Source organism: Bos indicus x Bos taurus, chromosome 23, assembly GCF_003369695.1.
Source record: "Bos indicus x Bos taurus breed Angus x Brahman F1 hybrid chromosome 23, Bos_hybrid_MaternalHap_v2.0, whole genome shotgun sequence".
NCBI classification, from domain to species: domain Eukaryota; kingdom Metazoa; phylum Chordata; class Mammalia; order Artiodactyla; family Bovidae; genus Bos; species Bos indicus x Bos taurus.
In genome coordinates, this window is record NC_040098.1 from 29,408,568 (window position 1) to 29,430,059 (window position 21,492).

Here is a 21,492-nt window from a genome sequence, read left to right on the forward strand (position 1 = left end):
TTGGCAGGCAGATTTTTAACCAGTGGACCACCAGGGAAGCCTCAAACACATTTAAAAGGGGAGAAATGGGAGGCACAAAGAGTCATTGGTCCGTAGCAATGTTCAAATACAGCCAAAACCAAAATGACATTTGTCATTCTTTTTCCATCTCTCATTTCCAACCTCCACACCTACTAACTGTACCCTCTTCCCATGTTAGGGGAATCCCAAGACTTTAAGTGCCCTGGTAGAAGGCAGAGACTACCTTCCTCCATATGAGAGGAAAATTTGCTTCCCCAACATTCTTGCAGGTGGACACAGCATAAGTCCACAGTGAGGTGACCACATACTGACTCTGGCTCAGGGTGTGGTGACATAAGCTGCAACAGTGAAGAATGCATTTGGCAAAGGTGGCACCCATTTGCCAAGAGAGGTAATGAAAGCAGTCCCAGCCCGGTACGGGTTCAGTGGTGTGAGCTGTGATATCTGCGCTCAGCTGAGGCCAGTGGGTCCAATGTGGGACCCCACCTAGGAGGACTGTGGATTCTGTTCCTGGCTGTGTAACTTCAAGCTTATTCTGTGGCTTTTCCTGAAATGAAATGAGTACACATATACACAATTCTCATTTATGTAACAGAAAAATTTGTATTCCGTTGTTTACACTAAGGAATGAGTGAGAAATCCATTTAGGTAATAGTTTCAAACAGCAGGATTCATTGATTTTCATTATTTTGAGCTGATAACACTTCTTCAGTCTTCCACCTGGCTATGTACCTCAGGGTAGAGAAACCAACATGCATCTCTAGCCCTTTTCTTCCCAGGAAACTACAACTGCTGAAGTGTGGATTTAAGACTCCTCCCCAATTCGAGTGCTCTCTGATCACTGACCTCAGTTGTTCCCAATCTGGCTGAGCTCCCGGATTGCCTGTGAGTCCCTGTGATCACAGGTTCTGGTGGGACAAGTTTCTACTGAAGGGAAAAGGACAAAGAAACAGAGAAGATGACCCATCCAACCAGTGACCACTCTAAAGCCCACAAAAGACTCAGAACTCACTGGAGAGGGCTCATACCTCTTCGTATCCTTCTCTGGTCCCACTGACATCAGACTCAGCACAGTAAACATGTAGATGCTGGAAGATTCTCAGTGCTTCCGTTTGTTTTCCTGTCTCAAACTTTAAGAATCTTTTTCTTTATTAACCCATCAACCCTCATGACATGAATTAGAAAAAACAAATTCACATCCAGATTCTTATTTCAGTATTTCTCAGCACAACATGAAGTTAAGACAAAGGTAGAAAGGGCCCAGCCCCACCTCTGCCGAAACACGGGAGTCCAACAGGGAGGAGAACACAGCTCAGGGTGGGGAGGGGGCGCAGTGGGCAGGGGTCACCAGTCTCCCCATCTCCTCATGTTATGCTAATAGGAGCACAGATGCATTCAGATGCAGCTGCAGAAAGAGGGGTCAGGGGATCTGATGTCACAAAGCAGGACCAAGCATCACTCAGTCCCCACAAGGCAGCTGTCTCACATTGTTAGAGAAGAGAATCAGGAACCAGTTCAGGTCAGTCACGTAAGGGCTGACATTCTCCACAGCCCCCCACATGCCCACATGTCCCACTCAAAGATCCCTGCTGCCCAATGTGTCCCCTCTGCCCCAATCCCCCTTCCAATTTAGATTCTCCATGGTCTCACCTTTAGGAACCGTGAGAGACACATCAGAGCCCTGGGCACTGTCACTGCCTGGGGGGGAACAAGACCAGGACATGGTCAGAACCCACAGGAGAGAAACTAGAGAAGGAACTTTGAGGAGGGTGAGCCCCCCATGGCCTCCTGTCTGCACCCTCACAAGGGTCTCAGGAATCACCCCCTCCATACTTACTTGAAGCCTGGGTGTAGGTCCGTCCTTTTTCACCTGTGAGAAGAAAATATCACGTGAGAGGCCCGGGAGAAGGCTGAGTCATGAGACCCTACAGGAACCCCTAGTCCTGGACCCCAGAGAAGTTTTTGGAACTGTGGTCAAAACTCATGCTAGGATCAGGAACACAGAGAAGGGAGACGTGTAAGGACGGGGCCACCTGCCCTCCTGGAGGTCTGTCCTCAGCAAGGACCTCCCTCTGACCTTCAAGTGCTGGAAACCTGGTCCCCAACTAGAATTAGGAAGGTGAAAATTTTCTCTTTCATTTTCATACATGCTTTAGAAAAGCAAAATGTTAGCATCAGCTCCAGACTCCATGCGTGTGTGGGCATACTTTCCAGTAACAGGCAGGTAAACTACCTGGGCTTGAAACCCCCACTGAGACAAGAAAACTCAGATCCCTCCCTCGCTTCCCTACCTGAGTTCTTCTTCCTCCAGATCACAGCTCCAGCAACCACAGCCACCACGAAGAGAACCAGGCCAACAATGATGCCCATGGTGAGGAAGGGGGTCTGAGGAGGCTCTGTGGAGGCAAGGGTAGAGGCCCTGCCCTCAGGCTTGAGTCCTGACCTTGCTGAACTGAGTCCTGAAGGGCTCCTGCTTTATCTGAGAGGACGCTCCAGCCCCATCCCCCTCCTTACCCCATCTCAGGGTGAGGGGCTCCTGAAGCCCCTCATGCTGCACATGGCACGTGTATCTCTGCTCCTCTCCAGAAGGCACCACCAGGGCTGCCCACTTCTGGAAGTTTCTGTCCCCTGAAGGCCTGGTCTCCACAAGCTCCATGTCCTGGGTCTGGTCCTCCCCATTGTACTGCCAGGTCAGTGAGATCTCCTCAGGGTAGAAGCCCAGGTCCCAGCACCTCAGGGTGACCTCATGGTCAGAGATGGGGTGATGGGTCACATGTGCCTTTGGAGGATCTGAGGAAGAATCAGAAAAGTCATAGTTTGTGTTACCTCCATTGGTCACTGAAGCAGCATCATGTGACCATGCTGAGAAAGGACAGAACAGTGATTTTTCCCCTCAGCTTTACTGAGGTATACTTAACAAAAATTGTACACATTTAGAGTGTACTACATGTTGCTTTGATATATATGTACACTGTGAAGTTAATTAATATATTCATCAACTTACCTTATGTGTGTGCGTGTTTGACAGGGGTGATGAGAATGATTAAGATCAATTTTAAAGTATACAATACAGAATTATTATTAACTATAGTCACCAGGCTGTACATCAGATCCCCAGACTTATTATGAAATTTTTTTACCCTCTGAGCTATGGAACGTTTAGGAGCATGGTTTTGAAAAAAGCAGCACAAGAGCTAGATAACAGCCTCAAATCAGAGATCAGGGATGATCTACATTAGTCCTTGGAAATTTCTCCAATGAGAGACTAGAATAGGAGCTCTAAAAATGTGAGGGGGAGAATACAGAGTAAAGGTCCTGAGTCTGGTGAAGGCTGAATGACTCAGGAAAGCTGAAGTCAGGGGGTTCTCAGGGTGAGAACAGGCCTTGAGAGAGAAAGTCATGGATCACAAGATGGCGGCCAGGGTCACAGGGCACCGATGACCAGCTATTTCAGGGATGGTTTGTTTCCTGCTTCTTCGTCAAAGACACTGGATTCCTTGATTGTCCTTCAGAGAAGTGGGGCCACTGGTGACTGTCTTGTACAGAATATGAAAACCCGGGCGGATTTCCTCCCTCTCCTGACAAGAACCTGGGGCGCTGCTCCCACAAGGACACCACTTTCTTCTCCTCGTGGGAAGCCAGCTCCAGCCCGAGGGGAGATCAGGGCGGCCCCGCGCCCCTCGTACCTGCGCGCAGCAGCGTTTCCTTCCCGTTCTCCAGGTATCTGCGGAGCCCCTCCAACGCACCGGCCCTCCAGGTAGTTCCTTAATCTCTCCGCATCACCGGCCGCCTCCACCTTGCGCTTGGTGATCTGAGCCGCCGTGTCCGCCGCGGTCCAGGAGCGCAGGTCCTCGTTCAGGGCGATGTAATCTCTGCCTTCGTAGCCGTACTGCTCATACCCGCCGAGGAGGCGCCCGTCCGGCCCCACGTCGCAGCCGTACATCAGCTGGAGGGTGTGAGACCCTGACCCGCCCCGACCACCCGCGGTGATTAAACCCAAACTGAAAATGAAACCGGGTCAAGCCCCGCCGGTTCCCCCCGGGTGGGGGTCGGGTGTGTTCCGCAATGTTGGGGTGACCCTCGGACCCGCAGACTCGGGCGACTCCGCCGGTCCCTGGGGATGGGGGTCGTGACCCGGACCCGGGCCCGCGTCGCTCACCGGCCTCGCTCTGGTTGTAGTAGCCGCGCAGGCTGTTCAGGTTCGCCCGGAAAGTCTGTGCGGCGTCCTTGGCCTTTCGCGTCTCCTGATTCCAATACTCGGGCCCCTCCTGCTCCACCCACCGCGCCCGCGGCTCCATCCTCGGATCCGGGGCGTCGCTGTCGAACCGCACGAACTCCGTGTCGTCCACGTAGCCGACGATGATGAAGCGGGGCTCCCCGAGGCCGGGCCGGGACACGGCGGTGTAGAAATACCTCAGGGAGTGGAAGGCTGGGGGCGGGGAGGGGTGAGACCGGGCCGGACCTCCTCCCGGCGCGGGTCCCGGGTCCGAGGTGACGGACCCGGGAGGGAGGAGGGGGCGTAGGGCCAGCGAGATGGAAGCGGTCGAAAACCTGTCCGAACTTTGAAAGGGGTAGAAAAGAAGGTCGGAATGCAAGGGAGGGACAGGATGGGACCCGGGGAGGGGGCGAGTCTGGGTAGGGGCGTCGGGGTCACTCGTTCCCTGGGGTAGTGCCCTAGACTCCCGAGCGGTCCCCTCGCCCCTCCCCGCAGAGGCCGTTCCCTCCCGACCCCGCACTCACCAGCCCGTGTCTCGATCAGGACCAGGATCCCCGAGAGCAGCTGGAGGAGGGTTCGCGGCCCCATGACTCGCATCCTCTGGGTCTGGGAAGAAGCAGCGTCTGGGCGGGTCGGTGGAGACTTTATAACCGGGATCCGCTGATTGGTTTTTCTAGAAACCGGGCACCTAGTGGCAGTGAGAACTGGAGCCGCATCATGAGGGTCCAGGCAGCAGGGCTAAACACAAGTTGTGAGAGATTCAGTGAAACTCGAGGAGAAGGGGAATCCCCAACATGGAGGGTTCCAGCCCCAGACACCGCCCTTGATCCTGAGATCCTGAGCGGCTTGCCCTCCAGGCACCTGGGACTTTGCCCTGATCCCTCCCCTCCTGCTAGGTAGAATGTTGAAACTACCCAATAATTGCACCCATCTCACACGCTAGCAAAGTAATGCTTAAAAATCTCCAAACCAGGCTTCAACAGAACCCGAACCCTGAACTTTCAGATGTTCAAGGTGGATTTAGAAAAGCCAGAGGAGCCAGAGATCAAAGTGCCAACATCCCCTGGATCATCGAAAAAGCAAGAGAGAAAACATGTACTTCTTCTTTATGGACTATGCCAAAGCCGTTGACTGTGTGGATCAAAACAAACAGTGGAAAATTCTTCAAGAGATGGGAATACCAGACGACCTGAGCTGCTTATTTCAGAAATCTGTATGCAGGTCAATAAGCTACAGTTAGAACTGGACATGGAACAACAGACTGGTTCCAAATTGGGAAAGGAATACGTCAAGCTTGTATATTGTCACCCTGCTCATTTATCTTACATGCAAAGTACATCATGTGACATGCTGGACTGGATGAAGCACAAGCTGGAATCAGATGGCCAAGAGAATATCAATAACCTCAGATAAGAAGATGACAACCACCCTTATGGCTGAAAGCAAAGAGGAACTAAAGAGCCTCTTGATGGAAGTGAAAGAGCAGAGTGAAAAAGTTGGCTTAAAGCTCAACACTCAGAAAACTAAGATCATGGCATCTGGTCCCATCACTTCATGGCAAATAAATGGGGAAACAATGGAAATAGTGGCAGACTTTATTTTTGGGGGCTCCAAAATCATGCAGATGGTGACTGCAGCCATGGAATGAAAAGACACTATGGAGAACAGTGTGGAGATTCCTTAAAAAACTGGAAATAGAACTGCCTTATGATCCAGCAATCCCACTGCTGGGCATACACACTGAGGAAACCAGAAGGGAAAGAGACACGTGTACCCCAATGTTCATCGCAGCACTGTTTATAATAGCCAGGACATGGAAGCAACCTAGATGTCCATCAGCAGATGAATGGATAAGAAAGCTGTGGTACATATACACAATGGAGTATTACTCAGCCATTAAAAAGAATACATTTGAATCAGTTCTAATGAGGTGGATGAAACTGGAGCCTATTATACAGAGTGAAGTAAGCCAGAAGGAAAAACATAAATACAGTATACTAACGCATATATATGGAATTTAGAAAGATGGTAACAATAACCCGGTGTACGAGACAGCAAAAGAGACACTGATGTATAGATCAGTCTTATGGACTCTGTGGGAGAGGGAGAGGGTGGGAAGATTTGGGAGAATGGCATTGAAACATGTAAAATATCATGTAAGAAACGAGTTGCCAGTCCAGGTTCGATGCACGATACTGGATGCTTGGGGCTAGTGCACTGGGACGACCCAGAGGGATGGTATGGGGAGGGAGGAGGGAGGAGGGTTCAGGATGGGGAACACATGTATACCTGTGGCGGATTCATTTTGATATTTGGCAAAACTAATACAATTATGTAAAGTTTAAAAATAAAATAAAATTAGAAAAAAAAAAAAAGAAAAGACACTTGCTCCTTGGAAGAAAAGCTACAAGCAACCTAGACAACATATTAAAAAGCAGAGACACTACTTTGTCAACAAAGGTCCGTCTAGTCAAAGCTATGGTGCTATGGTTTTTCCAGTAGTCATGTGTGGATGTGAGAGTTGGACCGTAAAGAAAGCTGGGTACTGAAGAATTGATGCTTTTGAACTGTGGTGTTGGAGAAGACTCTTGAGAGTCCCTTGGACTGCAAGGAGATCAAACCAGTCGATCTGAAGGGAAATCAGTCCTGACTCTTCATTGGAAGGACTGATACTGAAGCTGAAGCTCCAATACTTTGGCCGCCTGATGGGACGAACTGACTCATTGGAGAAGACCCCTGTGCTGGGCAAGATTGAAGGCAGGAGGAGAAGGGGATGACAGAGGATGAGACGGTTGGATGACATCACTGACTCGATGGACATGAGTCTGAGCAAGCTTCAGGAGATGGTGATGGGCAGGGAGGCCTGGCATGCTGCAGTCCATGGGGTCACAAAGGGTTGGACATGACTGAGTGACTGAACTGAACTGAACTCCCCTCCAAGAGCTCTTTGTCCCACTGTGTCCCTGAGTCCTAGCTCTGGGGCTGTTTGTGATTTTGATTAAAATATCTACACAATCTTACAAATTAGTGACGACTCTAAGGGTAGTATTATGTGACCACTTCTATGCATATTTTCCATACTACGAATAATACACTTTAAACATTTTTGTTTATTTAAATAATATTAATAACCCATGTGTTTAATGTGAATAACTATTTCCCAGAATAAACAGGGTGGTGAGAAGCATGGAGCTTTTTACATTTCTCCCAAGTTCTTTCCTGTCTCTTTCACTAGAAGACCACTGGATTTTCAGGTTTGCGTCTGCATTGAATCTGTTATTTTGACGGTAGTCTGTGAAAGTGAAAAAGCCCGCACATAGGTAGGAGTAGTATTTTTTAATAATCTTTCCAGATAATTGTGGGTGTTCATCTTGGATACAAAACTAAAACTGTACAAATTGTAGTTTCTCAAAGGTTTGTCCACAGTGGACCTGAAACAATATCATTGACTATTTTCTCTTCTGTTACATTAAAATCCATAAGCCTATTTTGCTCATTGAACATCTCTAATACTAATATAAGATTTTTACAAAGTAATAGATTGTTTCACTAAATTATACAGATGTTTCTGCTCATTCATTCTTTCAATAACAGTTGTTTTCCGTGAAAAAGAGGGTAGTTCAGATCACACAGTTTTTTCTTGGGCCATAGGACTTTGAAATGTAGTAGAAGTGCTCGATGTGTACTTTCCATGTCATCACAGAAGATACTTTTAAAATGTGTATTTAAGACTGATGATTAGGAAACATAAGCATTTTTTCGTTTATTTTTAAAATTTTATTTTATTGAAGGATATTTGATTTATAATGTTAATTTGTGCTGTACAGCAGAGTGATTCACTTATACATGTGTATAGATATATTCTTTTTCGTATTTTTTTCCATTTTGGTTATTAAGGACAGATAAGAATTTTTAATGTGTCATTCTGGATGTTTTAAAGCAAACCTGATTATTAGTTTTGTTTTTTTCTGCAAGAAAGTTTTGAGGAAATAATTACTAGTTAAGTTTGCTACCATAGTCTGCATTACTGCTGTTATACATCAAAGCAAATGTCAACACAGTGAGAAGTCAAATAATATCTGAGTGATGCTATGAAAGTAGCTTTCACCTCAGGGATCTCATGAAAGGGTCTCAGTGACATCAAGGGTTCCACAGACCACACTCTGAGAACTGCTGTTCTGAAGGAACCAGGGCGTCTCTCAACTGATCCCTGCCTTTGGCTCCTCTTCATTTTGGAAAATGCTTTTTCCTGAGCTGGACTCCCTGCCTCCCCAAACTTAACTGAGGGCCCTGTGCCTGGGCTGCTCTAGGAGAGAACTTACTGCCTAGAAAGTGATGCCAGAGAGTGTCCTCAATCTGGGAAGGAAGGTGGGGGGACAGGTGTTTCCCCTTAGGAACTGGGAACAGTTTGTACCTGAAGGGGCCAGACCCACTCATAACCTAGTTTGATTTTGTTACACACCAGCTTAATGTGTATTCATATCCCAGACAGAAATCTGACGTAGTGTCTAAGAAAAATAATATTGGCCCTTTCAACTCACGTGGTCTAGTGCACCTGACTCGAGGCCCACAAATAATGAAGAGCCGTCCATTCCAACAGAACATCCTGTGCTGAAAGAATTGTTCTATGTCTGTGCTGTCCAGTCAGGTAGCCAGTAGCTACATGAGGCTATTTAGCACCTTAAAGTGACTGTTGTGCTGAGCACTTTTATTTAATTTAAATAGCAATATGTGGCTACTAGCTAGCATATTGGTCAGTGCATATGTAGAATGTTGTTAATTAATCTCCTGTCTCTTTCCCCTAAAAGATACTGTGTGACTCATAGGTTGATGCACGTTAAAATAATCTTAATATTGAAGTTATGGATTTGTCTGTGCAGGTCTTAGATATATCTTTAAATACAGCGTGCTCTGAAAGTTTCTTTAATGTGTATTTTAACAGATAGAGTGTTCAGACATTAGCCAAACCATGGTTTATCACCTTAAGGTTGTAAGTGTTCAAAACTGCTCATCACTATATATAATCCTTGATCTCTTGGTGTTTTCCTTAACCTGGTAAACATAAGGAGACACAGAAGTCTTCATGTAGCCCAAAAGAAAGTGTTTATTGAACACAGCAGATATCAATACTTTGTAAGACTTGTACATACTTAGAAAGTTGTAAAGAAGAATATTAGAATTCACCACCTTATTACTTTTTACTTACTGCTTCTGCTATAGTTTCTTCCCAAATTCCATCAATTCTGCTTCCCTTCACCCTTGGACCCCTCTCTCCTAGACAAAAATATACATGAATTTTTTACACTTGTGGAATGAAGAGTTTTATGACCCAAAGATTAAAAGCCATCAAAATAGAAAAATGTTTCCTATGTCAATCAGACACTCACAGGCTACAAACATATGCCCCTGTTCCAATGGAGATACTTAAAAGTTTTTGGCGAACAGGTAACATGTCTGAATGTTCTTCAGCCAAAGACCATCAGAAGCAAATCTGTGGGCAATCAAGTTGGATTTATACTGGATACAGCGAGGGAGATTACACAGTATCAGAGACGATAGGTAGTGTCCTTGAAAGGTGTTAGAACACATACAGCCAGGAGTCCCCAAACTCTGAGCTTGGCCCGGTACCTCCTGTCAGATCAGTGCCAACATTAGATTAGAAAATATACTGTGCTTGAATCATGCTGAAACCATTCCTCCCACCCCTGGTCCATGGAAAAATTGTCTTCCATGAAATCAGTTCCTGGTGCCAAAAAGTTGAGGACCGCTGATATAGAGGATGTGGGCTTTGATTTTGAGAAGCGTCTGTGCGAGACTGGCTCACTCTGGATTGGGTGTGGTCAGGAAGTGGGGGCAATTCTATGCCTGGGCACCTCAGTGAGCCTCTGCTATAGGGAGGGCAGACTAGAGCAAGGATACAGCTGTGACTGGGAGGAAGCAGTGGTCTCTGGATCAGCACAGGGAGAGGTTTGGTCCACGGTGAGGGGCACCGTGCTGCCTGGTTGGTCTGAGCTTGTACAGAATGCTGTCGTGTTCTTGTTTTGTCTCTCTGTGTCATGCACTCAGATGTCCTTGTCTGATGCTGATCTTCTGTGAGATGACTTATGTCCAACAGGAGAATAACACAGAAGCGAGGTGAGCTCCAGCCCAGCTAGAGGATCAGAATGTACATCCTAGTGTATGAGCTGAGGGTGATCTGTCAAGTGTTTACAAATGTAAGTGATTTTCATGTAATTTTTGAAAGCATTATTTACCAGCACACAAGAGAATTGAAGAGATACTCAAGCATATACAAAAATAAATAATCCATGTTCTTCCCCTCATTCCCCATTCACTCAAGTCCTCTACTCAGAAACAAGTGCAGTTAGAAATTTCTCATTTTTCTTTCCAGAAAAGTATACTGTTCATTAATGAATACTGTTAGATCAGTAGAAGAGGTCAGGCCACAGCCTGGGAGAAATTATTGTCAATTCACATATCTGATAAAGGACGTGTTTTAGAATATACATAGAAGTCTTCAACTCAACAAAATGAAAATAAGTCTTTAAAAATAAAGTTTGAACAGACACCTCTTGTAGAAGGTATAACGATGGAAATGTATATGAAAAGATGCTAAACATCTTATGTTGTTAGGAAATGTAAATTACAAAGACAGTAACGTACATCACACCTGATGGCACATCTACAGTCCAAGAACTGGTGACGCCAAGGTTGGAGCAGCAGAAGGACGCAGAGCAGCAGAAACCCTCACTCACTGGGGCAGGAATAGGAAGCAGCGCAGCCTTGAGAAATGAGAGTCAGCAGTTTCTAAGGAAGCTACCCAGAAACTCTCCATCCTGTCCACTGATGAATCTAGTATTTTCTCCAACTCGTTTGAAAACTTATATTTGCACACACCTAACCCTGATGCTGGGAGGGACTGGGGGCAGGAGGAGAAGGTGATGACAGAGGATGAGATGGCTGGATAGCATCACCGACTCGATGTACATGAGTTTGGGTGAACTCAGGGAGTTGGTGATGGACAGGGAGGCCTGGCATGCTGCGATTCATGGGGTGGCAAAGAGTCGGACACGACTGAGCGACTGAACTGAGCTGAACTGTACACCAATGTGCATATCAGAGCGCCCCTAAGTGTGGGCTGCACATAGTGACTTTCTTCTAAAGATCACAGGGTGAGGAGTGGGAAAGTAAAAATAGAAGTTCACACAGAAACCTGGGAAATGTACCTTAGCCAGGTGATGAAGTGAACTTATTAGTGATATCCCAGTGGACAGTGTGTACCCTTGGTGACTGGAGAATGTCACTCATCTCTGTGGTCCTCTTCCCAAAACCCTTTGCCCCAGTCAAATCAAAAGATGTTCTACTATGTCTCTGAGCAGTACTCCCCAAAACATCAAAGTCATCAAGAATAAAAGAAGTCTGTGTGACTGTCTCAGCCAGAGGAGCCTGAAGGAGACACAATTCAGACTTAATATGTGTCTTTCATAGGATCCTGGATCAGGTTAAAGGAAAACTAATGAAGTCCAAATAAGTCCTGGAGTTTAGTAACACTGTATCAATATTGGTCATCAGCTGTGAGGAATGTATGATGGTGGTATAATGTCTTCACAGAGTGTGGGATATATAGAAACTCTCTACTAACTATGCTACTTGTTTGTAAATCTCAAACTATACTAAAATGAATGCACATTTTAATATCAACTAGAAACGAACAGGAAATGGAAGAAGTGATTATCAACTTTTCAGGATGTTTTCATCAATGAGCTTCTGAGAAGAGACATGGAGAGAAAAGATGGAAACCTGAGATACAGGCGGGGTTCCAGCGCTCTCCTCTCCTCTAATCCTTGCTGTACCCTCGAGTCTGACCCCAGAGCTGCTCAGAAACCACCTTCACCCCCTCAATGGACCAGGGCAGCCACCTCTGTCTGACTCAGACCACAGTGCATCCTCTGCCTTCCCTGTGCAGAACTGGAGAGGGAACAGTGGTCATGCCTCCATGTGGCCACAGGGCTGATGACTGGACACCTGAGCTCCCCTTTGACCCCCTTACCAGAGACCTGCCCAGGCTCTCTTTAGGCTCCCTGCAGTGGGTGAGTGCTGTGCACACAAGCTGGTGTCCATTCGGTGTCAAAATCAAGGTTGGAATTTCACCCAAAATACACACTGACATGGACATTTCTCTCCCCATTAAATAACCAAGGACTTTGGCCTCAGAGAGGATCAGATATCAAGGCCGTAATGCCAGGTCCAGGGTGGAGCCCACAAACATACAGGGGGTCCTCATGATCAAGGGATGGGACCTTGCTACTGGCTACTGCCACACTTACAGACTCTTCCTCTGGGGAATCAGCTCTGGAATCTCCATTCCTAGGATGCAGGAGGAGAGGGGAGAAAGAAGAGAGAGAGGAGATCCCAAAGTGCCTGTAAAGTTGGGGAGGCTCCTGGAGAAGCGTGGAGAGGCAGGAAACACTGACATTATGGGATGGAGGCCACGGGCGTGGGGGGGAGGAACCAGAGAGGAGAGGGTGGGGGAGGGTCACTGAGTGGACTCGAGCAAAGGGAGGTGGGGTCTGAGTGGGGAGAGGCACAGGGACTTCGGGCCTGGGCACTGGTAGAGACTCTGTTTTCCACTTGGAAGATAAACACACAGGTGTCAGCTCTGTATTTTGATGGTAAACTATATTTATGCTTTCAGTATTTTTCTGAAATTACATGTATCAGTTCAGTTCAGTTAGTCACTCAGTCGTGTCTGACTCTTTGCAGTCCCATGGACTGCAGCAAGCCAGGCCTCCCTGTCCATCACCAACTCCCGGAGTTTACTCAAACTCATGTCCGTTGAGTAGGTGATGCCATCCAACCATCTCATCCTCTGTCGTCCCCTTCTCCTCCCACCTTAAACTTTCTCAGCATCAGGGTCTTATCAAATGAGTCAAATCTTTGCATCAGGTGGCCAATGTATTGGAGTTTCAGCTTCAGCATCATTCCTTCCAATGAATATTCAGGACTGATTTCCTTTAGAATGGACTGGCTGGATCTCCTTGCTGTCCAGGGGACTCTCAAGAGTCTTTTCCAACACCACAGTTCAAAAGCATCAGTTCTTTAGCACATAGCTTTCTTTATAGTCCAGCTCTCACATCCTTCCAAGTATGCTGTGACTCAAGTAGAGGTGGAAGAAGGGAAAAGAAAAAAGGAGAGAGCACAGGAGATTAAAGGAATTCCTTTCTTCCAGAGAAATACCCCCACCTCAGTCCCCACTTCACACACCCCCATACACGATGCTGGGGGCAGCAGTGGGGCAGGGAGACTCAAGGAAGGGAGAGCTCATCCTCAGCTCACAGTCAAGGTTACTGGGACATTGTCCATTTATTTGCTAAAACAGTGGGACCACTGTGTCAGAAAGACTGGCCCAACAGATTGGGAAAAAGATCTGCCCAGCTGGTGGCTATGAAGTTGGCTCCTGGAGATCAAAGGACAAGACCTGGAGTGGAGCCTGGAGGCCACAAGGGTGACAAGGAGATCAGGCATGAGTGGGGGACAGGGGTCCCCCTAACATTTTGCAGAGGCTGGAAAATGACCTTCTCCCTCTCTAGACCTATACTCAAGGACACCAAGGAGGGTACCCCTCCTCTCCAGGCATCACACACCTCCCACCCTTTGAAGCCTCCAAGAGTACTCTTGTGCCCTGAGTCCTAAGAGCCCAGGACCCCAGCCTCTGCCTCTTCATCTCCTTCGTGGACTTTACTCACTTCCCACACAAGGACAACAGAGATTAGCAGGGGTCAGTGGCACCCCACTCCAGTACTCGTGCCTGGAAAATCCCATGGACGGAGGAGCCTGGTGGGCTGCAGTCCATGGAGTCCCTAAGAGTCGGACATGACTGAGCAATTTTTCTTTCACTTTTCACTTTCCTGCATTGGAGAAGGAAATGGCAACCCACTCCAGTGTTCTTGCCTGGAATCACACAGTGTTCTTTCTGGGGTCACACAGAGTCGGACACGACTGAAGCGACTTAGTAGGGAAGTCATGGGCTGGCACGAAGCCTCATCAGGGCGAGAGGTTTAGGTCACCAGAGAATGCTGCTAAGTTACTTCAGTCGCCTCCGACTCTGTATGTCCCCATAGACGGCAGCCCACCAGGCTCCCTTGTCCCTGGGATTCTCCAGGCAAGAACACTGGAGTGGGTTGCCATTTCCTTCTCCAATGCATGAAAGTGAAAAGTGAACGTGAAGTCGCTCAGTCGTGTCCGACTCTTAGCGACCCCATGGACTGCAGCCTACCAGGCTCCTCTGTCCATGGGGTTTTCCAGGCCAGAGTACTGGAGTGGGGTGCCATAGACCTCAGTTTTCTTCCTGTCCCCAGCAGGGGGCGCCACTCCTGGCACACGGTAAGTTCTCCATCAGTTCCCTGCCTCCTGGAAGCTGTTTCCCAACAACTCATTATAGACTAGGTTGCATTTACATCTCATTCCACCCTGCTGTGAATCCCTTGGTGTGTCACTCACTGAGACCCTGTACAGAGCCTGACATCTAGTAACTACATAACAAATGATGAGCAAATCAGTGTGGGGTTTTCTTCAACTGACTCATACATGCATAAAGTCTAAAAAGTTCATATGACATAAAGGGTTACAGTGAAAAGTAAATTTCCTCCTCCATCCCATCCAAAATCTTTCCACATTCCCTCCCAGGACAAGGTAAGTGTTACAGTTTAGACAGTATTCTAGAGAGAGAGTCCATTTTGTAAGATGGTATTTTGCATACATTCTATCTACAACTTTGTTATCAATTAGCAATATATTCTGAGACTATTCTATTTTTAAAATACAAATCTAATTCAGTTTAAGATATTGATAATAATGATTCTCCACTGATGATTTTAAACATTTACGTATAGCAAAAATCCTTCATCTTCCATAATAATAGAATTTTTTCCTAGACAAAGTCACCTAGATTTAAAATATACTCATTCTCCAATCTCCCTGAGGCTGCTTGTCCTCATGGTTAAATTCTTGCCAATATGATGAAGCAGGTGTACATTTTTGAATTTTAATCTTCAAGGGAAGAAACTTTCCCTCCTTTCCTTCTTTCCCTGGTTGCTCCCAAACCATGAACATGGTCTTAGGTTCCTTGGTCCATGCCAACAAGGGTAAGGTCCCAGGGAGAGAGAGAGGAAAGGTCCCGGGGACCTGGGTGCCTGGACAACCTCGTGTGCAGGGCCGCCCTGAGGTTAAGGAGGCAGTCGCTCCGTCTTGTCTGACTCCTTGCAAGCCCATGGACTGTAGCCCTCCAGTCTCCTCTGTCCATGGGATTCTCCAGGCAAGAATATTGGAGTGGGTTACCATGTCCTTCTCCAGGGGATCTTCCCAACTCGGGGATTGAACCCGAGTCTTCTGCATTGGGGGGTGGAATCTACCATGTGACACCAGGGAAGCCCAAGCAGCCCTGGAACTCTCTGCCTCACTGTCCTGGGAGACACACCAGCTTCCTTCCTGTGAGACCAGTGTTACTTGGGTTCGGCTGCACACAGTGAATTAATACATATCGGGAGAACAGGATTCCCAGAGTGTGTGTTCATGATGGTGTGTTGGGAGATGAGCAGAGATGTATTTACAGTGTCACCCCTGGCTCCCGGGACATTACTGTGAGCTGGAGGAAGGGAGAGCTGGGCTGAGGGTGGGGGGCAGTACAGGGAGCCTGGAGATGTTACCTTCCTCAACTTCCCAGCCGTGGGGTCTGACAGGGGAACGTTTGGTCACCAGGTATCCATTTGGGGGCATTTCTCTCTTCACTTTCCTTCCTGTCCTCTTTACAGACAGTTTCCTTCACATTCCAGACAGGATGAGAATCTCTGCTGGTGGTCTCTTCCTCCTTGTCCTCCTGTCTGAGGGCAGGGCCTGTGGAGGCTGAGACCTAGAGGAGGAACTTCTCAGGTAGGACAGGAATGCAGGTCCCTCATCCTCCTTCTGGAATCTCTGCTTCCCCAGCCTGGCCTGCACAGCCAGTCCTGAGACAGCTGACCATGGGTCCCTCATACCTTTTATCCACGTGATCCCAAAATGTATGTCTATTAATCTCCTAAATGTTACCAGAGAGTCACGAGTCCAGCTTATGCTGCAAAAGTGAGTATTATACAGAGGTATTGCTCCCAGAGGAGGGAAGGAACACTGGGAGCACCTTAGATCTGCCAAGCACAGGATGACTCTGCGATCATCTGACCACATGGCTTCTCACAGAACTAAGGCTAGGAATGCAGAGACCAAAATAATAGAGAGTTCAAGTCCAAGGTTTTGGGTCTCACTCCTCATATATCCAGAGAAAAATTATGTTCCAAAAGTACTAGGGCAAACTTCCAGGTTATTTGGAATTAAAAGAGAGAACTTTGTAGGTAGAAACATAAAGGTAGGAAATGAAAAGAAAGTAGCCAAGTTGAGAGTTACAGTTGTCTCCCTGTCACTGGCGATTATCATGCCAGTTTCTGCAAGAACCACAGTGGAGAATTAACTGGATATGATGTGACCACCACACTTACATTCTGTAAGTCTTTGAGGATGACATTAACTTCTTTCATTATCCCTAGGACACAATATTGCCTTTAATACTCTGTCTTGGCTGAGTATTTTCCAACATCATTTTATATTCCCACTAGCAGGTTCCATGGTTCCAAACTCTCCACATCCTCTCCGAGGATATGAATCTTGGTTTCTGGACTTTCAAGGAGGGGATGTCACGTATGCTCCCCACATGAACAAGCTCTGGGTTACATTTCCTATTACAACTCATAAGCTTGAGCAAACCAAAGGGAAGATTTTTCCAGATTCGGCTAATGCCCTAAGGGTAAAAACAACTCCCTCTGAAATATTGCCCACATTTATTTTTTGCCTAAATTATATTTATATTTATTCTCTTAGTACTGTACTTACAGAAGCTTTTTATACTTAATCTATTATTTTTATTTGCTTTCACTGGCCACGTAAACCTTAAAACCAGGCCAACCATGTTACTAAAAATGGAATCTCCAAAGCCTATTTTGTCAATCCTGCTATATTTCTGGCACCAAGGTAGTTGTCAGAATACAAGTTCATCTAAACCAATGATACTTTATGTCTTCTGTGAGCCAGTGCTGGTTTGGGAAATGCTTGTGATCAGCTCACAGTAAGAAACATACAGACATTGAAAGTGAGCATAAGCAAGTAAACTACCTTATCTTGACCCAGACTGGTAATTGCCAGGAAAAAGATGAGCATTTTTATCACATCATGGATCTGCTAAGACTGTTGGATTATTAGTCTTCATGGACTTAGAGATTATAGCTTGGTGTCTAAACTAGTACTTAAAAGACTTCTGTGTGGGTCACATGTAACTAATCAATTTCATAGATACTTTCCCCAGCAAATGCATGTACAAAGAAATACAAAAGTACAGTTCAGTCGCTCTGTCGTACCCAACTCTTTGCAACCCCATGGACTGCAGCACAGCAGGCTTCCCTGTCCATTACCAACCCTTGGAGCTTACTCAAACTGATGTCCCTCGAGTGGATGATGCCATCCAACCATCTCATCCTCTCTCATCCCCTGCCCCTCCTGCCCTCAATCTTGCCCAGCATCAGGATCTTTTCCAATGAGTCAGTTCTTCCCATCAGGTGGCCAAAGTATTGGAGCTTCAGCTTCAGCATCACTCCGTCCAATGCATATTCAGGGTTGATTTCCTTTAGGATTGACTGGTTTGATCTCCTTGCATTCCAAGGGACTCTCAAGAGTCTTCTCCAACACCACAGTTCAAGAGCATCAGTTTTCTTGTACTCAGCCTTCTTTATGAAGTCCAACTCTCACATCCCTACATGACTACTGGAAAAACCATAGCTTGGACTACACAGACCTTTGTTTGCAAAGTAATATTTCTGCTTTGGAATATGCTGTCTAGGTTAGTCATAGCTTTTCTTCCAAATATCAAGCAACTTTCAATTTCATGGCTGCAGTCACCATCTGCAGTGATATTGGAGCCCCCCAAAATAAAGTCTGTCACTGTTTCCATTGTTTCCTCATTTATTTGCCATGAAATGATGGGACTGGATGCCATGATCTTAGTCTTCTGAATGTTGAGCTTTAAGCCAACTTTTTCACTCTCCTTTTTCATTTTAATCAAGAAGCTCCTCAGTTCCTCTCCGCTTTCTACCATAAGGGTGTTGTCATCTGCATATTTGTGGTTATTGAAATTTCTCCCGGCAATCTTGATTCCAGCTTGTGCTTCATCCAGCCCAACATTTTGCATGATGTCCCTTTCATTATAGGGGACTGGAATGCAAAAGTAGGACGTTAAGAAACACCTGGGGTAACAGGAAAATTTGGCTTTGGAATACAGAATGAAGCAGGGCAAAGGCTAATAGAATTTTGCCAAGAGAATGCACTGATCATAGCAAACACCCTCTTCCAACGACACAAGAGAAGACTCTACACATGGGCATCACCAGATGGTCAACGTCGAATTCAGATTGATTATATTGTTTGCATCAAAAGATGGAGAAGATCTATACAGTCAGCAAAGACAAGACCAGGAGCTGACTGTGGCTCAGATCATGAACTCCTTATTGCCAAATTCAGACTTAAATTGAAGAAAGTAGGGAAAACCACTAGACCATTCAGGTATGACCTAAATCAAATCCCTTATGATTATACAGTGGAAGTGAGAAATAGATTTAAAGGACAAGATCTGATAGAGTGCCTGATGAACTATGGATGGAGGTTTGTGACATTGTATAGGAGACTGGGATCAAGACTATCCCGATGTAAAAAAATACAAAAAAGCAAATTAGCTGTCTGAGGAGGCCTTACAAATAGCTGTGAAAAGAAGAAAAGCAAAAGCAAAGGAGAAAAGGAAAGATATAAGCATCTGAATGTAGAGTTCCAAAGAATAGCAAGGAGAGATAAGAAAGCCTTCCTCAGCAATCAATGCAAAGAAATAGAGGAAAATAACAGAATGGGAAAGACTAGAGATCTCTTCAAGAAAATTAGAGCTACGAAGGGAACATTTCATGCAAAGATGGGCTCGATAAAGGACAGAAATGGTATGGATATAACAGAAGCAGAAGATATGAAGAAGAGGTGGCAAGAATACATGGAAGAACTGTACAAAAAAGATCTTCATGACCAAGATAAACACGATGGTTTGATCACTCACCTAGAGCCAGACATCTGGAATGTGAAGTCAAGTGGGCCTTTGAAAGCATCGCTATGAACAAAGCTAGTGGAGGTGATGGAATTCCAGTTGAGCTATTTCAAATCCTGGAAGATGATGCTGTGACAGTGCTGCGCTCAATATGCCAGCAAATTTGGAAAACTCAGCAGTGGCCACAGGACTGGAAAAGGTCAGTTTTCATTCCAATCCCAAAGAAAGGCAACGCCAAAGAATGCTCAAACTACTGCACAATTGCACTCATCTCACACGCTAGTAAAGGAATGCTCAAAATTCTCCAAGCCAGGCTTCAGCAATACGTGAACCGTGACCTTCCAGGTATTCCAGCTGGTTTTAGAAAAGGCAGAGGAACCACAGATCAAATTGTCAACATCCACTGGATCATGGAAAAAGCAAGGCAGTTCCAGAAAAACATCTATTTCTGCTTTATGCCAAAGTTTTGACGGTGTGGATCACAATAAACTGTGGAAAATTCTGAAAGAGATATGAATACCAGACCACCTGACCTGCCTGTTGAAAAACCTATATGCAGGTCAGGAAGAAACAGTTAGAACAGGACATGGAACAACAGACTGGTTCCAAATAGGAAAAGGAGCACGAAAAGGCTATATATAGTCACCCTGCTTATTTAACTTCTATGCAGAGTACATCATGAGAAATGCTGGGCTGGAAAAAGCACAAGGTGGAATCAATATTGCCAGTAGAAATATCAATAACCTCAGATATGCAGATGACACCACCCTTATGGCAGAAAGTGAAGAGGAACTAAAAAGCCTCTTGATGAAAGTTAAAGAGGAGAGTGAAAAAGTTGGCTTAAAGCTGAACATTCAGAAAATGAAGATCATGGCATCCGGTCCCATCACTTCATGGGAAATAGATGGGGAAACAGTATCAGACTTTATATTTTGGGGCTCCAAAATCACTGCAGATGGTGATTGCAGCCATGAAATTAAAAGATGCTTAGTCCTTGGAATGGAGAAGGCAATGGCACCCCACTCCATTACTCTTGCCTGGAAAATCCCATGGATGGAGGAGCCTGGTAGGCTGCAGTCCATGGGTCGCTAAGAGTTGGACATGAGTGATCGACTTCACTTTCACTTTTCACTTTCATGCATTGGAGAAGGAAATGGCAACCCACTCCAGTGTTCTTGCCTGGAGAATCCCAGGGATGGGGGAGCCTGGTGGGCTGCCGTCTATGGGGTCTCACAGAGTCGGACACGAGTGAAGTGACTTAGCAGCAGTAGCACTCCTTGGAAGGAGAGTTATGACCAACCTAGATAGCATATTCAAAAGCAGAGACATTACTTTGCCAACAAAGGTCCGTCTAGTCAAGGCTATGGTTTTTCCAGTGGTCATGTATGGATGTGAGAGTTGGACTCTGAAGAAAGCTGAGCGCCGAAGAATTGATGCTTTTGAACTGTGGTGTTGGAGAAGACTCTTTCGAGTCCCTTGGACTGCAAGAGGATCCAACCAGTCCATTCTAAAGTAGATCAGTCCTGGGTGTTTTTTGGAAGGACTGATGCTAAAGCTGAATCTCCATACTTTGGCCACCACATGCGAAGAGTTGATTCACTGGAAAAGACCCTGATGCTGGGAGGGATTGGGGCAGGAGGAGAAGGGGATGACAGAGGATAAGATGGCTGGATGGCATCACCGACTCGATGGACGTGAGTTTGAGTAAACTCCGAGAGTCAGTGATGGACAGGGAGGCCTGGAGTGCTGGGATTCATGGGGTTGCAAGTGTCGGACATGACTGAGTGACTCAACTGAACTGAACTTTGCACATAGGCCTTCCCTGATAGCTCAGTTGGTAAAGAATCCACCTGCAATGCAGGAGACCCCCATTTGATTCCTGGGTCAGGAAGATCTCCTGGAGAAGGGATATGCTACCCATGCCAGTATTCTTGGGCTTCCCTTGTGGCTCAGCTGGTAAAGAATCTGCCTGCAATGTGGAAGACCTGGGTTCGATTCCTGGGTTGGGAAGATCCCCTGGAGAAGGGAAAGGCTACCCACTCCTGTATTCTGGCCTAGAGAATTCCATGGACAGTCCATGGGGTTGCAAAGAGTC

At 46.3% G+C, this 21,492-nt stretch overlaps 1 protein-coding gene across 1 annotated transcript in view; it reads right to left on the minus strand.

Moving 5' to 3' along the window:
* Positions 1–1,213: 1,213 nt before the first annotated feature.
* LOC113882061 (BOLA class I histocompatibility antigen, alpha chain BL3-7-like) overlaps positions 1,214–21,492 on the minus strand; it is a 29,603-nt gene continuing 9,324 nt past the window's right edge. Inside the window, 8 exon segments of the mRNA XM_027525234.1 lie at positions 1,214–1,426; positions 1,672–1,719; positions 1,859–1,891; positions 2,313–2,417; positions 2,536–2,811; positions 3,708–3,759; positions 3,761–3,984; positions 4,181–4,450. Coding sequence (XP_027381035.1) covers positions 1,386–1,426; positions 1,672–1,719; positions 1,859–1,891; positions 2,313–2,417; positions 2,536–2,811; positions 3,708–3,759; positions 3,761–3,984; positions 4,181–4,450 — 1,049 coding nt within the window. The 3' untranslated portion in view covers positions 1,214–1,385.